The 20174-nt window shown below is 38.5% G+C and overlaps 1 protein-coding gene across 2 annotated transcripts in view; it reads left to right on the plus strand.

Annotated features, from left to right (window-relative positions):
• The window catches only part of PPP3CA (protein phosphatase 3 catalytic subunit alpha), a 328963-nt gene that overhangs the window by 247610 nt on the left and 61179 nt on the right, over positions 1-20174 (plus strand). For both annotated transcript variants that reach the window (XM_043571713.1, XM_043571717.1), the window contains exons 3-6: positions 964-1088; positions 10180-10291; positions 11848-11993; positions 14500-14639. In XM_043571713.1, the coding sequence (XP_043427648.1) occupies positions 964-1088; positions 10180-10291; positions 11848-11993; positions 14500-14639 (523 nt within the window). The remainder of the gene's footprint in view (positions 1-963; positions 1089-10179; positions 10292-11847; positions 11994-14499; positions 14640-20174) is intronic.

Genomic DNA, 20174 nt, shown 5'->3' on the forward strand with positions numbered 1-20174 from the left:
ACGATACTATAACATGATGATTGACAGCAAAAGCTTTGAATTAGGCAGATCCAGACTTAAACCCTGAATCATCCATATGTAATAGTGATCTTGCTTAACCACATAACCTCTCTTAGCCACACTGTTTCCTCATCTGTATAATGGGGATAATATTTACTTTTTAGGGCTTTGAAAGTAGTAAGTGAAATACTGAGTAATGAGTAAGTAAGTGGTTTTTAAAACGAGAGACTACATAGCTCCTTCAAGAAATTTGGTTTAAAGGAAAATGTGAGAAAGTTAAATATTATTTCCCAGTGTTTTTTGTACTATTTTACAGTGTTTTTTCCTTTTTCCAATTTTTTTCACTTTAACATTTGACATCAGAGTACATCTTACAAACAAAATGTTCTTTTATAATTTAAATTTAAATGGGAGGGGTTTTTTTTTCTTTCGTAGTGGTACATAAATTAATGGGGTTATAATTGATGCCATTTTAGATTCAGTGAAATACAGTTTTTATGATACATATCAACTTTCTTTTTCTTCAGGAGATAATGACACGTAGCATTTATTTATTCAGACCTCAGTTTTATAGAGATAATACCAAACCTCTCTGTGCCTTGTCTCTTATCTGCAAAAGGGAGAACTTCCCCCATGACATTCTTAGTGTTAAATTAGAAAATGTGCATAAACTTTTAGCACAGTGTGTGGTGCAGCATCCTTGAGTGCACAAGCCTACCTGTCACTTTTGTTATTATCTTCATTTTGGCAGTTAATCTGTGAATTGCTAGACCTGGATGCTGGAACCGGGTCTGCCACTAATTAACTTTGCAATCTGTGTCTCGCTTTCCTGTTTTGCAAAAGAAGGTTTCCGCAAAGATGCGCTCTGTTTTCCTTCTGACTGTCACATTTTGTAATTTTTCAAATCTCGTCCCGAATCATAATGTGTGTGACCATAAAATGAATTTTCTTTGTTTCTTTCAGTTTGTGGGGACATCCATGGACAATTCTTTGATTTGATGAAGCTTTTTGAAGTGGGGGGATCTCCTGCCAACACTCGCTACCTCTTCTTAGGGGACTATGTTGACAGAGGGTACTTCAGTATCGAAGTAAGTCTATATCATTTCTTTGTAGCTATTCAGAAATGGATCAACAATATCTTAGCAAACTAAAAGTGGTAAATGTTATTTGTTTAAGAAAATTATTGGTCTATAATAGAACTTTAATACCCTCAATTCTTGGGATATTTACATATTCTATTTTCTGTTGATTCCCATATGCTTTTTAGTGCATAGAGATACGTATTTTATATATGTGTGTGTGTGTGTGTGTGTATACACCTTTTATTATATATATGCTTTTATATATTTGCAACAATTACATCACATTTTACATTAGATAATTCTATTTCCTGTTGACAGAACTAATCAAAGTTGATTGAAGAAGCAGGAATGTGTTTCCTGGTTATGCCTTATAAACTGTGAGCAGTAGCTTACCTTTGTAAATTGATAGCCAGGTGCATGTGTCTCTGTGTCCGTTATATGTGAGTAGGCGTGAATACACTCCCAGCCCTGTATTTTGTCTTTTTTGGCATCTGTCATCCAACGAGGGTAATTTATTAAACTCATTAATTAGAACAAAACAGGTAACTTTTGAGTAGAGGTTCTTCCTCAGAAGAACCTCCTGCATCTGCTTCGGGTAAGTAGAAATTACATTCCAAATACAGGCAACAACCTGGCTTTATTCACTTGTTTGTTTTTCCTGGTGCTTAATATGGTGTCTCAAACAGAGAAAGGGTTCATCAAATATTCATTACAATAAATGATTTGAAATAAGGATGAATGTTAAGAAGCAGAGCTCATGACATTATATGTGCTCTCAGAAAAAAAATAAGGAAACAATGTTTAAAAGGAAAGTAATTATTCTTAATGCAGAGAGAAATCAACTTTACAGAAATCTCACATCAACATCATGTATTCATAATAATCATATAAAAGAAGATTCATTCTAGGTTTTTAAATTTTCTTCATAATACTGTATTTACTATAAGAGTATATTTTAATTTTTTTAATGGTTATTTATTTTTGAGAGAGACAGACAGACAGAGAGCAGAGGAAGGGCAAAGAGAGGGAGACACAGAATCTGAAGCAGGGTCCAGACTCTGAGCTGTCAGCACAGAGCCTGACGCAGGGCTTGAACTCACGGACCTGAGCCGAAGTCAGAGGCTTAACTGACTTAGCCATCCAGGTGCCCCTACTATCGAAATATTTAATGTCAAAGAACACATCACTCTTAAACAGCTTTTGTTTTTAAGACTGTCATACAAATTTTATGTTTTGATTATTCGATTTACCTTCGGTTGTCGAGTCTATATATGCAGAGAGAGAAACTATAGTCATTGTCTATATACATTATAAAAGTATATATCATCTTTTCACCAATATATTAACCCTTTCTGTATTTAAGGATCATACATTTCTTAATTATTCATGATGATGAGGGAAGAAGGGATGGTTTGGGTATATACATCCAAAAGGAGAAAGTAAATTTTTGGTATTTCTTCCACTTGGTAAACAAGTGTGGTATTATTGAACATAAAATGTCTATGCACCATAATCAGAACTATGGAGAATTTAAAGAACTGCATATCCTTGCTCTCTAGAAACCTAAATATATTAGGAAAATAGAACTACAAAAAGCTACATAGCATCAGAAGCCTAGAAGAGGCAGTTATTCAGGATTCCATTATTTGAATTGATTATTTAAATCTTGTGATAAAAGTACAGAAAATGATTGTCATTGGAATTTAGAAAAGTGGGACAATTTTGTAAGTAGACATGACTGGGGCAGACTGAATCAAAGAAGTCAGATTAACTAGGAAGGATATTGAAGCAAGAAAAGTCCAGGGGAAGAAATTAGCCAACTTCGTAAATCTCATCCATGGGCGAACTTGACCAACTTGTTAGGGAAGGGTGATTGAATATAAATTTTGTGAGACTTTCCTATCACATTAGGGCTGGTATCTGCCAAGAGAAAACAACAACAGCAAACCTACAAAACGGTGGCTTGAACAAGATTATTTCTCTCTCCATTAAAAGCCCACAGATGGGAATACCCAACTGGTGTGACCCAGCGTGGTGCCAGGACCCAGGTTCTTTCTGCCTCATTGCTCTGATGGGTGTGGGGTGCCTGGGCTCATTCCAAAGACTATCTTGTCACCCCAGACAGCTACACCAGCTTCACCCATCATCTGCCGTGTTACATTCAGCCAGAAGGAAAAGGAAAAAGAGAAGGGCATGTCTTCTTATCTAAGGATCTTTCCCAAAAGTGGCACAATTACTTTGACTTGCATCCCATGGGCCCAGATTTGTTACTATGGCCATAGGTGATTTCAATATGGAGCCAAGTTTGAGAAAAACTGCGATAGGCAGAAAACAGATATGGGAGGTAAAATGTTTCTTCTACTTCGCTTAAATTGTGTTTGTGTGAAAGCCTTTAGAGGCTTCAAAAAATTATTTGAGTGACTCTTAAATTCATCTTACTCATTTAATATGTAAAGTGCTCCTATGTAAGATTCTGAGGATGAATGGAATAGGTGTTCTACCTTCCTTGAAGCTCATCTTCTTTTTTTTTTTTTTAATTTTTTTTAACATTTTATTTTATTTTTGAGACAGAGAGAGACAGAGCATGAACAGGGGAGGGGCAGAGAGAGAGGGAGACACAGAATCGGAAGCAGGCTCCAGGCTCTGAGCCATCAGCCCAGAGCCCGACGCGGGGCTTGAACTCACAGACCGTGAGATCGTGACCTGAGCTGAAGTCGGATGCCCAACCGACTGAGCCACCCAGGCGCCCCGAAGCTCATCTTCTTAGGGAAAGCTCAAGTCCGTCCTGTTGGGAGTGATGTATTTTTATTGGCCAAATGATGGAGTGCTATGTTGGACAAATTGTTTTAATATCATAATATTTGTGATTTTTAACGACTTAATTTGTCATCTTCTAAAATTTAATCACAGAACTAACACTGTGTCCTGTTCCCTTACTAATAAAGATAAAGCACTACAGTGTATGTTGCTTAAGTAACAGTTGGCGTGTTTGGGCTTCTCCTTCTTTGTCTCACCAACTCCATCTTTAGATAATATTATTTCTTAATCTTGTTGGCGTGTATTTACCTTTGAATTTTTACTCAACGAGTTCAGGCTTCTGTATCTCTGGCCTCAAATTACTTGAAATTTCCTAAACTCTCCCTAATTAGACCTATTTAGAACTCTGCCTCTTTAAATTAAAGAACTTGAGAAGCAGTAATCACTAGCTTGCTCTTCGTCAGATTTCTTTTTAGTCTACAGTTAATCTAGATATTTGAACTATGAAAGTTGTGATATTTTGTATAATATGCACCTTCTGAAATTCAAGCAAAGGATCAAAGTATCAATCCAGATGTTGGTGGCATAGCAAATGTAAGTAAGTATCAGGCCATTTGAAAGGTCTAAGATCCATATACCAGAGTTCCTGTCTTCATAAACAGCTCTTTAATTAAACTCTAAGTGTCTTAGAGTACAGCTCCAGGGACTTGCCACAGGCATACAGAAATAACAAAAATCTGAAGGCCTCATCTATGAAAATGATCCATTTTTATTAGACTGTGACCTTTGAGGGGTTTGGGGGATGGCTCAGTGATATCACCACATTTAAAATAGAACAGACATTTCTATAAAATGTGTTTACTGAGAACCCTTTGGGGTTCTTAACTGTGGATTAAGGAAGCTGACATTGTTTGCATGCTGAAATGCTATTGTTTGCCCGGTATACGTGATCTCATTTATTCCTCACCGCTCTGCAAGGAGCATGTAAATGTCTTCCTCTTGTGTATGTGAAAACCAAAGCTCAGAGAGTCACACACAGTAAATGACAGTGCTGGGGTTAGAAATCTGTGCTCTTTCGGGGCATCTGGGTGGCTCGATCGGTGAGGCGTCTGACTTCGGCCAGGTCATGATCTCACCGCTGGTGAGTTTGAGCCCCGCATCAGGCTCTGTGCTGACAGCTCAGAGCCTAGAGCCTACTTCCGATTCTGTGTCTCCCTCTCTCGCTCTGCCCCTCCCTCCCTCATGCCCTCTCTCTCTCTGTCTCTCTCAAGAACAAATAAACATTAAAAAAAAAAAAAAGAAAGAAAGAAATTTGTGCTCTTTCCACTACACCCCATGCCTTGGCCATATATCCGCTAAGCAAACCACAGTAATGCAGACACTGATACAGACTTTCTTATTCGCTCATACATGTACAAGCGTGAACACACAACCCTCTCCCCTACCTCTAAAGTCTGAAGGTCACATCATTGATTATAAAATACTCTCTTTGAGCACGACACTGCTGGTTTAAGAAAATTCCTACAACAAGAGCTCAGTTTTCCAGCGTGTACTATCCTAACAGCTTTCAAAAGGTTCTTGATGCATCTCAATAATTCAGGACTCCCCTGCAGGTATTCTTTTTGACTGTCCTCCAGGCAAAGAGGAGCCACTTATGTTTAATCTTACCAAATCACCTTTGAAGAGGGGGTTCAGATTTCATACAGTCCCTGCCGGGTAGTATTTTCAGGTACTAGGTAATAAGCTGTGGGCAGTACATGGAGTTCATTTTCTGCACCCCTCCCCATCCCTTCCCACCACCTTCTCTTTCTGCCAAGATTAGAAATCGTTCCCCACAAAGTTAGCCCAAATGAAACAAGTGTGTTTTTGAGGAGCGATGAAAGAGATCATTTTATTTGGGGTAATAATTCGTCCCCTACCAAACATCACCCTCTGTGTGGTGATTGCAATATGCTCCTGCACCTCTCTGATCAGGCATACGTGCATACGGAGGTCCACGTCTGAGTGCGTGCGTCTGAGAATGCAGAGAAAAACTCAGAACTGCAAACGGAGGCACGCACAGCTGTTTTCTTCTAGTCGCTTCCTCAGGTTCCCGCTCTCGCCATTCTGCACTGCACGGCCTGGCAGTGGGCTCTGTAGTGGGCTAGCCCCTCCCGCTGTACTTACATCCAGGTCTCAGCCCGGGCCTCAAACACATGTAAGCGTGAAGAGCTGTTGTGTTTATTCGCTATGAACTCCCAGGCTTAAATGAACCACAGCAAGGCAGGCAATGTTCTGTGCTTCTGCCTGAGAATAACAAGCGAACGGGACAGCAAGGGATGTCAGGTGACAGAGTGATGCCACAGACATGAGGAAGGAATTGTCTGCTGTCTCCCTGCCACGATGGCCTTTGTAGTGCATTGCTATTACTCTGCTGCATCTCTGCATGCTTGTCAGAGGAGGCAAAGAATGCCTGAGAGGCGGTGTGTTTGACATTCCAGGAGTTTGGATCTTCTCCCAACCGATATACATCCTTCGCTTCATTGTCCTGTGACTAAGAGACATCCCTTCTGATTGGTGCGTATCCCAGCTTGGGTATTTTCGAAAGCTGGTTGATAGAGATCTGGAGCCGTATATTTTCTTTTTCACTTTCTCTCTCTTTTCCCTCTTTCTCGACTTCCCTGTGCCAGTTTTCAAGAAGACTCATCATTAAAAAAAAAAAGGCATACAATACAGAATAAATCATTGCACTGCTGTTATCAGTGAACCAGTGAAACTAATAAAGAAAATGATATTCTTAGCACAATGATATCCTTAGCGCTGGTGCATTGGGAAAGATGGATAAGTTAAACAGGTGAAAACCAGGTCTGTGATGGAAATGAATAAAAATATAGAGGAGGCTCAGTGTTTCGTTTTTAAAAGCTAATTTTAAGCTTTTAAAGTTTTAAGTATTTAAAGCTAAATTTAAAAGCTAATTGTAAATATTTGTTTAATTGTTCAGGGTAGCACTGGAAAGACAGTGAAGGTCCACTTGCGAGTTATTAGTGCAATGAATTTACATGTCACAATGAGGAAAGGCCAGTGTAACTTGCATCTCTGTTTCCACCGTAACCGATCACTTCAGCGAAAATCTTATTCAAATTTGCCACCTCATACCACGTATATGAAAATAACCAATTATTTAACGAATTTGCGTTTCACTTGCTTTTTGGTTGTGATAATTTTTTTTTAAGTTTATGTATTTATTTTGAGAGAGAGAAAGTGGGAGTTAGGAGGGGCGGAGAGAGAGGGAGAGAGAGAGAGAGAATGCGCACTGTAAGAGCGCAGAGCCTGACAAGGGGCTCGAACCATGGACCATGAGCTCATGACCTGAGCCACAGTCCGAGGCTTAACCGACTGAGCCACCCCGGCACGCCGATTGTGATCATTTTTTGTTAAAGAGATTTCCCTTTTAAAAATCATGTCAGGTTATGATTTTGCTGAAGATCGACAGGTCTCCAGAACGTTTAGATGGTAGAATGGTGGCCAGCAAGACAGTGTTGTGCTTGGCAGTGCTCTCCCACCAGATGTTGAGGGCGAAGGCTGGCAGGGCTCCACTCTCCAATCCACTCTTGCCCTTTCATTTACCATGCCACTTCTTCCATATTGGCTGCATTTGTGGTTTTATTCAGCGTTTGAGAATATATTTTATTCTTGCCACAGGGGAGAAGGACATAAAATGTGAAAACAGGATTCTTATTGTTAGGGTATGTTGAGCCAAGAATTTGGAAATTGAGTTATGTTTTCTTTCTCTCTTTCTTTTTCTTTCTCCCTTTCTTTTCTCTTTTTTCCTTTCCTTTCTTTTCTTCCCTCCTTCCCTCCCTTCTGTGTTCCTGTCTTCCTTCTCTTTTATAGGAAAGGAACTAGTATTTCTTAAACTCCTACTGTATACTAAGTGCTTTATATCCATTAAATAATAAGGCATTTTAAATGTGGATTGAATCACTGAAAAGGTAAATAAGTATGATAAACATATCATTAAATATTCCCATATGGTTCTTTGAGGTTTCAGTTATGAAAAAGCTACAGGAATTAAAACTAGAGTCGATAAAGCTGTGCGCTAGTTTCGGAACGAGATTTTTAACAGTCGGCAGAGGAGAAAACGTGGGTCCTCAAATGTGATTCCTCTAGCACTTGACTGGGGCTAGAAAATTGTGTTTTAGATTTTAGTTGGAAAAATAATAGCTTTGCTTTAGGATTCTCACAGGCAAAGCTAATCTGAAGAGTTCACTGTTGTGGTTCCATTTCCAAAAGGATATTGACTAGGAGGAGGCCCAAGGGAGCCTTCTGTGTGCTGAAATGTAACTGGATTTGGTTAGTAGTTTCATAAGAGTTTACATATATAAAAACCCATTGACTGGTATATTTAAAATATGTGCACTTCACTGCGTATAAGTTATACTTTAGTAAAAACAACAATAACAGCAAGAAAATCTTTTCTGAAAGTGGCTGTGGTATGGCCAAAACATATGCTCTTTCTCAGTATGTAAATATAATATGTTAGATACAACAATTTTAATAAGTAAATATAATTTACAAAAGACTTTACGTTCCCATCCTATTCCAAACTAGAAATCCAAAGTTAACAACCAGTATGAAAGTGTGTGTGTGTGTGTGTGTGTGTGTGTGTGTGTGTGTATTTCTTTAATATTAAGGTTCAACTTTATAAAGTTTAAATTAGGAATAGTTATCTCATTGACATTAATAATGGTTTATAAATATCTTCTCTGAAATGTGAGACAAGTTCAAGTAATACAAACTCCTTTTATAAAAGCATGTATGTGTACCTCTACAGCCAGACACACAGCGATCAGAGCCTCATTGAACCACCATACTGCTCACTGAGGATAACACGGAATATGCACCATCGACAGACCATCATGACTTAAGGCTCACTTGTAGAGACCATCTGGTCAGCTGTTCAGAAATAGCAATATCATTTGTCATGTGAACTTCAGCTAATAGCTATAATTAGAAAATGATAATTAGAAAATTAATTAAGGTATCATATACATAAAATTTGATGTCAACTCATTATTTTTGTTTACTTCAATCATAATTACACAGTTGGAAACAATATCTTGAAAAACACAGTAATACATACTTGCTTTGATAAGTAGTATTTTCGCCAAGACTTGGGCTGTATATTCAAATGTAATTATTTCCATTCATTTAATAAATCATCATATAAGCTGACAGAGGTGATTGTTCTTCACAGGTATCACAACAAATGAATCACCAGTAGCTTTTCCCAGTGGACATACTCTGGCATATTTACTATATGTTGGAAAGCTCTTTATAAAAAGGAAAATACTGTATGTTTTTTGGTTTAAGACTTAACTAATCAGACTCAGACTTGCCTCCCTATTTTTGTGGTTTTGTATCTTTTTGACTCACTTTTAGAACATAAACTTAATGAGGATAAAAAAGCATACTTGTTTTTGAAGAGTGGTTTTCTCTTTCCTGTGGGTTCTTGATGAATGCCAGTGGAGGATAATGAAATTGATGTTCGTACTTGAGTATCTCAATTATCTTAATGCACACTTCAGGATGACTATGTCAATGTTGGTTTATTCCAAACCTGGTGAATTCAAAAGACCTTTATTTTTTACACAAACTGCAATACCCAAGTAATTAATTTGAAAGTTGTAAGATATATGAAATGTTTCCCGTAGTTATTAGCAGCATGTGTAGTGAGATTCCCTGGCCTTCAGTTTAATTATATTTACATACAAAACAAACAAACAAACAAACCAAAAACTTAAGGCTTTGTATACCAAAGGCACTGAAATAAACGACAAGGTGATAAGGGAGAAGAAGGCTAGTGAAGAAGAGAACATAATTGAAAGTGGAGACCCAATCCCAATCAACCTGAACCTGATATTGTTTAGTTCTAAATTTTGTCCTGCCTTTCCTTCCCAATTCTTCCATTTCTGTTACCTGATTTAATTTTTTTTTTTTTATAAAGAGAGGTGTCTTTATTTATTGATTGCTAATTACGTTTCTTCTCATGCTTTTACGCTGGTACATTTTTAGGATGTCTTCATTCAGGCTTCTACCAATAGACCCTGTAAAGTCCATTGTTCTCTTGTGGTACATAGATTCCCAGTGCATGTATGTATTTTAGGTATAGATAAGCCTTGGCTTTGTACTAAAGTGATGTTTTCTATTTGATTTTTAATACCCTCCTTAATAAGGCCTAGCCTTTTGGGGTCTTCCAGTCACAGTAGCACATCAGTTCATGTCTTCGTGCTATGTGAGCAATGGGGTGCTTAAGTGTAACAGGGAAATATTTATTTTTATGTTATTCTTATTTTTTCAGTGTGTGCTGTATTTGTGGGCCTTGAAAATTCTTTACCCCAAAACACTGTTTTTACTTCGTGGAAATCATGAATGTAGACATCTAACAGAGTATTTCACATTTAAACAAGAATGTAAGTATACTTCAAGCTTCTTCCATTAACACCATTTGTGCTAAATCGTCATTTTAACCCACACTGGGAGCACATGATAATAGGATCCATTGCTTAAAAGCCAAAAACTTAAAAAATGACACTATTTTATTTTATGTTACTCTGTATCTCTTTCTAAGCATGGATCATGAAGAGAACTCAGAATTTATTTTTACATTATAAATTTTCTATAAAGTGACCTAAAATGTTGAGTTAATATTTGACGTGACTTGTCCTAAGAAACAATCATTAACTTAGTTTTTTTTTTTTAAAAAGCCAGAATACTACAATTCGGGGAAAGAATTTTACCCTTTCAAAATCTCAAATCACTCAAGAAAAACAGATGGAGGGAAAATTCAACTGAGCTTCTTTTTGGACTCAATAGATTTACTAGCCTCTAGTGGATTTGACCAAATTAAAGATGACGTCTTCCTTTAGACATAAATACTAGGAGTGAGGACTACTTTGCATAAATTTTATTTTCCTCCTGTCTTTAATTTTCCCTATTGTCTAGTGAAACAAATTTCTCTCTGTCATTTAGGCTCATTTTCAATGGAGTGCAGAGACTTCTTTCAAAACATTAGACATAAGTCAACAAGGGAAAAGCAACGTGCAGTGGCACATAAACAACTTTAGGAAATTTCTTGCCATCTCCTTTTCTCTAAGATCACTCAGAAAACTTAACCAGCTTTCTGGCCACATTTCTGTTGGTCTCCTAGTTTTTGTATATGTAATTTTGAGCTACATCTGCAGATGAACAGTGAGGATGTATACAAAAGTTCTCTCCTCTGCTGTAGAAAAGGTTACTACAAACTTAAAATGTGGATGAACAACAAAAATTTACAACAGTAGATATAAAGATTAACACAGGTATTCTCTGCCTTTCCAAAGGGTGTCTTATGTCACTTTGCTTTCATGAAAGACGTACAATAGTACTTGCTATTGCTAACCAAAAGAAACCCAAGGAGAATTTTTGCTTTTAGGAGGAAAGGTGAAAAACAAAAATAGGGTTCAATGTTAAATTTGCAGCAAGCAGTTAACAGAGGCAGTGCTCACCCTGAGCAATGAGTGGTCCCGCCAAGCCCCTTCCCTGGGAACTACACTCAGCCCCGCACCTTCACGCCGCCATAGCTTTGAACTGTGTCTGTGAGCCTCTGTACTTTATCTCCATTTGTTTTGTGCATCTGTTACAAGTAGTGTCTGAAGATATCAGAAAAGCCTAAGAGGTTATTTTTTTTGGACCTGGGAATGCTCAAAAATGCTTCTATATGAATTAATGATAATTGCTTCTTTGCTCTACTCCATTTCAGCTTACACAAGGTTTCGTAGGAACATTACACTTTCCCATAGTGGGTAAAACCTGCGATAATATGTCTTCACGACGTCTTGTTTAATCACATTTTGGAACTTTGCGGTGTGCAGTTATATGCTCATAGTATGATTCTAGGAAGGAAGCATTAAAAAACGATTTCAGTGAAATGATCCTAGCTAGGAAATCCTGAGAGTCAAGTATTTGTTTTTAAATCATGTCTTAAAAGGTAAAATAAAGTATTCAGAACGCGTATATGATGCCTGTATGGATGCCTTTGACTGCCTGCCCCTGGCTGCCCTGATGAACCAACAGTTCCTGTGTGTCCACGGCGGTTTGTCTCCAGAGATTAACACTTTAGATGATATCAGAAAAGTAAGTTCTGTTATTTCCAAGACTCATCATTCTGCATGCTTCATTAAGAAATAGAAGACCTGAATTTCCCTGTCGTTTTCACTAACTTTATCCTTTTGAATTCAAGTGATTTAAAGTGACCATGAATCTCTTCTTTGTACTCACTTTTATTTAGAAAGGGAAATATATTTGTACTTGGAAGAGTTTTTATCTCAAAAACCTCAGGGTTCATTTTACCATGTGATGTGTCATTGAAATGTATAATAATTTGATTGCCAAAAATATATATGCCTTTTCATTTCCCTTTGGCTCGTTTCAAGCAACCCATTATATATTCATAGTATATTATAGCTAGAAAATGTTCCTTTGCTCTTGGGAAAAATCACAGCTTGACCTTTAAAATGTGTCTATATCATCATTTTTTTTTTGAAAATCTACTCTTTTCACAACTTAAAACTTTAAAATAACAGTCTAACAAAGGTGATGATGATATTCCATTGGTTGTATTGAGTAATGAGGTGAAAGTTGATTTTTTGAGGTATTTTTTAGTTAAAATTGGCTCTTAATGTTGTTTTAGCCAGCGAAAAGATTAGTTAGATTGAATATGAAAGTATCTTTGTCTTGAGAATATGTAGTAATATGAGATAATGTGAGATCCTTTTATGTAGTGGAAGAGACAATCTTTTAATCAACACAGAGCATTGGTATTTGCGCTCTGTTTAAAGTATGATAAAGACGTGACACTGAATCGTAGTCATGAAATTCAAGGAGAAATTCACTTTCTGCATGGGTTCTTTAATATGGTAGACGTTTGCAATATTAACTAAACTTATCATAAGTTAAGTAAAATTTAAAGCTATCGCCCGCTATCCCCAAAACTTACTTTCTGGCATATTTCAGATATTCTGTTCAATTTTCATATACATCATTAAGCTCTAACATTAGCCACAAAAAGATTCTTGGGTTTTCCTTTTGCCCTATGTCAGTTACAGTTTCCACCACACTTAACTTTACCTAATTAATTTTACAATTATTTATTCTTAGTGTTTTAGAATGCACTCCGTAACTTTTCCAGAATAACTTCTGTATTCTGGTTGCCTTATCAAAACTTCAGCTGGGAATTCATAGTAATCAGAAAGACTCCCCTTCTTTGTTGTTCTACGCCTGTAATAAGTTCTTCTTTCTTAGAAAGAAATTCTGTATTTTCACAAGCGTTATTTTTCTTGGATGAATTGTTCCAAAAGCATAAATTATTTAAGTCTCTTAAACAAGTCTAAATTTGCAATGAATATTTTATGGATAACATAATGGTTGAAATATGGTGGGTCTTGGCTTATTGAAGTTTTTCATTGAGTGTTGAAAATGTGAGATATTGCTTCATTCTTTTTAGGTATTAGTAAAAAATGGTGTGTAGCAAAACCATTATTTACATCACCTTTTATGTCTCAGGAAAAAGAATGTGATCGGCTGCCAAGCTTATATATTCCCCTTTCCCTGTGGGTTTTTGAAAAAATATTAAAATATTGAATATGAAGAATATCAGTTTTTAATAGGTTTTCATAGCTGTTTTATGCTTTTTTTTTTTCAAGAGACTGTATAATATCTGCTAACCTCACCAAAGATTCTCTAATTGCAGTTAAATCAGAATAAACTACAGGAAAGTGACAGTGTTCTAAAATTGTTGGTGAGGTGTCATTTCCAGTTATTATATTGCTCTTACTTTCTAAATACACCTTTTTAAACTGAAATATGACCTTGCTGAACATTTATAGCTGGAAAATGGATTTCATATGAGGGTTTTGGTGAAACTATAAAGCTTGGAACTGTGAGCTGAAGAACGACCAGCTAAATTTGGGTTTATTGACTGCTTATCATTCCTCTTGGTTTGTACCTACTAAGATAAACTACAGCTGGCTTGTACTTTAATTCGAAACGTAGATAGCCCCTAATAGTGACTGTCCAGAATGTCATATAACAAGTGGCTGCTCTTCAAATGAAAGCCGTTTGTTCTCAAAGTCATATTGTGAAATATAAAAACTGTAAGTTGTTCTCCATCCAGCTTTCTAAATCACTGTTTAGTGGAGGCAGTAATAGAGATTTGCCCAAAGGTAAAACAAAATAAAAGCTCCTCCTCAAGAAATGAAACACGGAGTCACATCAACTGGTAGTGACTGAAATACTCAGATCAAATAAGTAAGGAAGAGGGAAAGAAAAAATACAAAGTAAACCAGGAGACAAGAAAAAAGGATCAAAGAGTAGGAACTAAGGAGGAGACAAGAGGGAGATGAAGAGATTAAGGCAGCCAACAGACAGACTCATTAGAAGGAAAGAGGGCAAACTGGAGAGAGATGAAGTGTGGACGGAGGGGGAGGAAGGAAGGCAGGAAAGCCAACAGGAAGAGAGGGAGCGGGCAGTTCACCAAGCACTGTGCTGGGGAGGAAGTCAGGGACCACAAAAACACTTGTATTTTCTGGATTCCAAGCGCCCAAAGATTAGTATTTTGTTCTCTGTCTTCTATTTTTCTTAGTTAGACCGATTCAAAGAACCACCTGCTTATGGACCTATGTGTGATATCCTGTGGTCAGACCCCCTGGAGGATTTTGGAAATGAGAAGACTCAGGAACATTTCACTCACAACACAGTCAGGGGGTGTTCGTACTTCTACAGGTGAGGACGGACGGTTTGCTTTCTGGAGCACATCTGGTTCATAAATGTTCTCATTTATCAGTTCGTTCTCATTTATCAGTCTGATGTGTTTATGATGTTTATATCACTTCTCTAGGAAACGAGGATAAATGAAAGCATCACTTTGCAAGCTTGGTTCAAGTGGATTCTTAGCACTTGTAAAAAAGATAGATAGATAAATAAATAAATAAATAAATAAATAAATAAATAAATAAAACTTTTCTCTGAATACACTGATATAATACCTGTGAAGAATAGAAAAGCCATAAAAGAAGCATGTAGTGGGGAGGGGTGCTTGAGTGGCTCAGTTGGTTGAGCATTCGACTCTTGATTTCGGCTCAGGTCATGATCTCAGGGTCATAGGATTGTGCCCCATGACAGACTCAGCACTGAGCGTGAAGCCTGCTTAAGATTCTCTCTCCTCTCTCTCTGTCCTCTCCTGGCTCTGACTGTCTCGTGCATTCTTTAAAAAAAAAAAAGAAGAAGAAGAAGAAGAAGAAGAAGAAGCATGTGATATCAGGGTGGCCAGGTAGTACAATTTGGTAGAAACTTTGTTCTGTTTCAAAGAGTGTAGAAAAAATTCCAATGCCAGCCTTCATCTTCCTTTCAACAATATAGTCACTTCAAACATTTTTTTTACCACTTTTCGTAACTTAAATCAGGAAAACAACTTTTAAATCTGTTAATTAAATTATATTGACGTTATTCTTACATTTTCTTAAGTTTATTACACTTCCTGGATAAATTAAAATTAGCAGCTCAGTATATAGGTACCACAGTAAATTTATTTTTAGCACTTTCACAAGCCACTTTGAAAGATTGTTACAATAATTTTTATATTTGCCAGCGTAGGGGGATTTGCCCATTTCCTAACATTTCAGAGCACTTCAGAGAGAAATCGGCAACACAGCTGGGTTTTTGGGTCCTCGCGATTTTCCTGACATTTCACCTCAGTTGTGGCCTCTACATTTGACTCCCCTCAGCTTCACTGGGTTCTCTTAGCATCGGATATATGGTTTATGTGACAGGAGCCAGAGAGACAGGAGAAGGAGGTTACGGAGAAACCGAGAATGTTAAATTCTATAATACACAGTCTTTAACCAAAACAAAACCTACAGACCAAACGTGATGTGCACTGAAGTTTATGCTCAATTCCAGCCCTGGAAGTTAAGCAGATGAGAAGGCTTGTGAGAAAGAACTGAAACATGTCTTCTGTCTGGAGACTAAGCAGACAGCATCCTTCCACATAACATCGATCAGAGTTTGTTCAGCGGTAGAGCATTTTGTTCCACGCCTTAAGTTTTCCTTACAGGGGGGGGGAAAGTTTCCTTTCACTCCTCTGTTGAAGTGATTGAGAAGTGAGTTTGTGAACAGAAGGTCTTGCGCACTGTAAAACGGCCTTCACAGAATACTTTTTTGTTATACATATGAAGAAAGAGGTTTGTTCCAAGCTTATTGATAAGAAAGATTACAATTCATTTCTATGATTTGGAAATTTGGGCACCATGTCCAAGGAGTCTATTTTGGGGTGACATGAAGAAGGGTGGTAAATATTTCTGCAAGGCCTAAAGTTCCTTTTTAGGAATTAGTTAATTTGGAAGTGATCTTTTCTTAAATATGATAAAAGTTTTAGTGAAAAAGATAAATATTGTTGAAATATATCAAAGCCAATTTTTCAGTTTTTAAAATCTGGTGTCAAATCCCTAATTACACTGTGAGAATTTAACTGATTTACTTTATACCCCTGATCTGTGCTTCAATAATCCAGTAGCAAGTAAAATCCCAACCTCTTGATTTTGATATCGAGGCTCATTGCATTAATCTTTCTTTCATTCACAGTGTAACATCCTTCCATTGGTTTTCTGAGTCAGCTGTTCAAATAAATCATATTTTAGGTAAAGTTCTGTGCTGGACTTACATAAAGTTACGGTATTTTTGTTTTGTCAGTATAGAAACAGATGTGTTTACATCAGAGATAAAGTCCATCAAACTAGATAATTAGAGGATTATGCATGTTTTCACACTTTTGTTCTCAACAAAATGATTGTTTAAGTCCTCTCATTAGAGAGTTCTGTAATATCTGTAGCCATGACAAATGCTGAATATAAACCCACAGCCTATCGACTCTGGCGAATGGCAGAGCAATCTGGATTCTGTTTCATCTACAGAAGAGAAAAATGACTCTTTCCTTCTCCTAGAGCTTTTTGATTCTTTTGTTTTCAGTTCCCTTGGAGGCGGCAAGGCATCTTCTGTGGCCGTGGCTTATAAAGCCGAGCTAGAGGGGCACAAGGGAGTGATCAAATTGGTAGAGAAACTTGGTGACAATTTCACTTGAGTTATTGGCAGTCATTTTGATGGACAACTCCCAGTTTTATTTTACACGTTTATGTGGAATCTGCCCTGCCACCCTGTCCCTCATCTAACATACTGTCTGGGCCATGATTTAAATGAAATGAAGTTCTACAGAAAAATGCATCAGTAAGAATGCACTCATGCCACCATGAGTTAGAGAAGAGAGACGGTGGGACAGAGGGGGAGGAATCCTCTGCTTTTGCCCAGGTGCTACCATTATGTTTGGAACCTTAGAGTGGAGTTTGCGAACTCAAAAGCCTGTAATGTCCAGGCAGGTACCTGTGATCCTTAACAGACCAAGATTTACACCGTACAAATCCGTGAGGATCCTGACAGGTTGGAGGTAAAAATTTCATTTTCATGTAGACCAAACAAAGCTGTCGGCCAGATTTGGTGCTCGGGTTGGCAGTGTGCATGCCTGCCTTGGATGAATCACGTAAGCTTTGTGTTCTAGGTCTGGCTTGCTTTGAAAGGAGTGAGTTCGGTCAGACGTTCTGAAGTTCCTCTAAACTCTGAAACTTAAAGAACATCTTGACAGTCATTTTAAAAGGGTTTTTGAAGCTGCAAATTGCGGCACACTCAAATTACTGCTGGGCTCTTAATCACAGATCAGCAGCCTGTCTTCTTCCCTCACACAGCCCACCTTCTCTTCTTGCTGTTGACATTTGCCAGCCCCTTCCACCTGGAAGTCGTCCGGTTCCTCCTTCTCACATGTCCCAATTCTCCTCCAACTGATCCAGCAGCACCCTGCCTCTTGTGCTGCCCATCTTGGGTCTTCCTCCTGATTCCCACATTTTTTTCTTCATTCTTCCCCTTCCCCCCCCCACCCAGAAGCTCACATGTTCTCTTACGTTCACCATAAACTGTAAACTCTGTGGTTTGATTACCAGATCTAGCCCCTTCATCTGTTTATCTTCCTGAGCTGGACCTCTCTATTTCTAGGTGGCTGCTGGAAATTTTTATCTTAGATGTCTTATCCTCACCTTAACTCACCTTGCCTGAAAAGTGTTATTATTTACTTCCCCGCGGGAGATTCCTCCTGGTTTCGCTGTTTCTATTAACAGTTCTATTAACAGCCATGCAGACTAACAAAGATCCCTGCTTTTTCTTTCTGCATTGAAATCACCACCAATCAGTCATCACATCTTATTGACCCTTTCTTAAAAATATCACCAGCATGGGGCGCCTGGGTGGCTCAGTCGGTTAAGCTGCCAACTTTGGCTCAGGTCATGATCTCACAGTTTGTGAGTTCGAGCCCTGCGTCAGCCTCTGTGCTGACAGCTCAGAGCCTGGAGCCTGCTTCGGATTCTGTGTCTCCCTCTCTCTCTGGCCCTCCCCCACTCATACTCTGTGCCCTTCTCTCTCTCTCAAAAATAAATAAACATTAAAAAAAATAAATTTAAAAAAATTTCACCAGCTGTAGATCACCCTGCCATCCCTTCTCATGCTGAGTTCAAGACTTTCATTTTTAGTTTGTTGAAATCACACCTAAATTTCGCAACATCCTTCCCACTCCCTCCCCAAATCATACGGTTTCCTTAATGGGCGTTCTTTTGGGAATTCGTTTGATCATTCAATTATTTAACAAACATTAGTTGAGTACTTATTATATATACTTTCTGTGAGGTTCTATAGATACTTAGAGTACCTGCCTTTGCGGGACTGTGCCTTTGAGTGTCAGAGACCTATAAACTATGACAAATAAAATGCAAGGTGAGTAGTGCTGTGAGGAATGTAGAAATTCTCTCTCTCTCTCTCTCTGTCTCTCTCTCACCGCCCCCTCCCCAACACACACATACACACAGTTAGGGGGCCTAGCCCAAAGAGAGGTGGATTGGAGTTTAAGGGACAATGCATCATGAAGGTTTTACAAGACCTGAGTTTTAAAGGATAAATAGGGTATATCCAACCAGTCATTTGGGAAAGGTCTCTGCATGCAGGGAAAGTGGTGTTTATGAAAATATGAGGAGGGTGCCAGGATGGCTCAGTGTGTTAAGCCTCTGACTCTTGGTTTCGGCTCAGGTCATGATCTCATGGTTTGTGAGTTCAAGCCCCGAATTGGGCTCTGTGCTGTCAGTGTGGAGCCTGCTTGGGATTCTCTCTCTCTCCCTCTGCCCCTCCCCGCTTTCTCTCTTTCTCTCTCAAAATAAATAAACTTAAAAAGAAGAAAAGAAAATACGATGAAATAGAATGCATCTAGAAAGATGACCATCTGAATGGTCCCATTTTACTGCTCATCCCAAATCACAGTTAGCTGCTTCAGGATACACTAAAGCTGAATATTCATGTAATTCAACTATTCTACTTTTGTTTTTATATCCACTGGAAATGTTTACACATGTGCACCCCAAAGATTGTTCACAGCAGCAGTATTCATAATAGCCAAGAAATGGAAGCCACCCAAATGTCTATTTAACAGAATGAATAATAAATTGTAGTGTATCTCCACACCTAAGACAGCAAATGAGAATGAGTTAACCAAAGCTGCCCATGATGACGGGGTGAGTGCCACAAGGATGCCAGCAGAAGAAGCCACATACTAGAGTGCATCCTAATGACAACATTGAAGTAAGAGGTGAACATTACCGAAAGCTAATCTATAACGTTCAAAGCTGGGGTGGCAATCACCCTTGGTGAGGAGATAATAGTGATTCGAAGGAGATACGAAGAGTGGCTGGGTTCCAGGTAATGTTCTGTGCCTCGGCCCGAGTGCTAGTTACGATGGGAAGATCATCAGTTTGTAATCTTCTGATCTGGGCAGTTTTCTGTATAAATGTTAAGCTTCGATAAAATGTTTGCCTTGAATAAAAACTTCTCACTGCTCCCGAGGCCGCCCACAGCCAGGCGCAAGTGACGACTCAAGCTCTGGGGAAACTGTGGCGGGGAGAGTCGGAGCCCTTCCAGACTTGATACCTAGTGGGTAAATGAGATGACTTGAAGAACCCTGGAGGAAAAGAAACAAAACAAAACAAAGACGTGGCAAGTCCTGGGGAAAGATAAGCCTGACAGCATCCAGGCTGATGCGGACAGCAGGACACCCCGGGGCTAGGGCCCCCCAGAAGCAGAGGAGGAACTTGGCGGTTGGGCAGAGTTCTCCCTTACTACTGGCCTGAGAGAGGGGAAGGATACCAAGGAGGCAGGGAGATGCTTTCTCCCAGTCCCTTA

Source organism: Prionailurus bengalensis, chromosome B1 (assembly GCF_016509475.1).
Source record: "Prionailurus bengalensis isolate Pbe53 chromosome B1, Fcat_Pben_1.1_paternal_pri, whole genome shotgun sequence".
Lineage (NCBI taxonomy): Eukaryota > Metazoa > Chordata > Mammalia > Carnivora > Felidae > Prionailurus > Prionailurus bengalensis.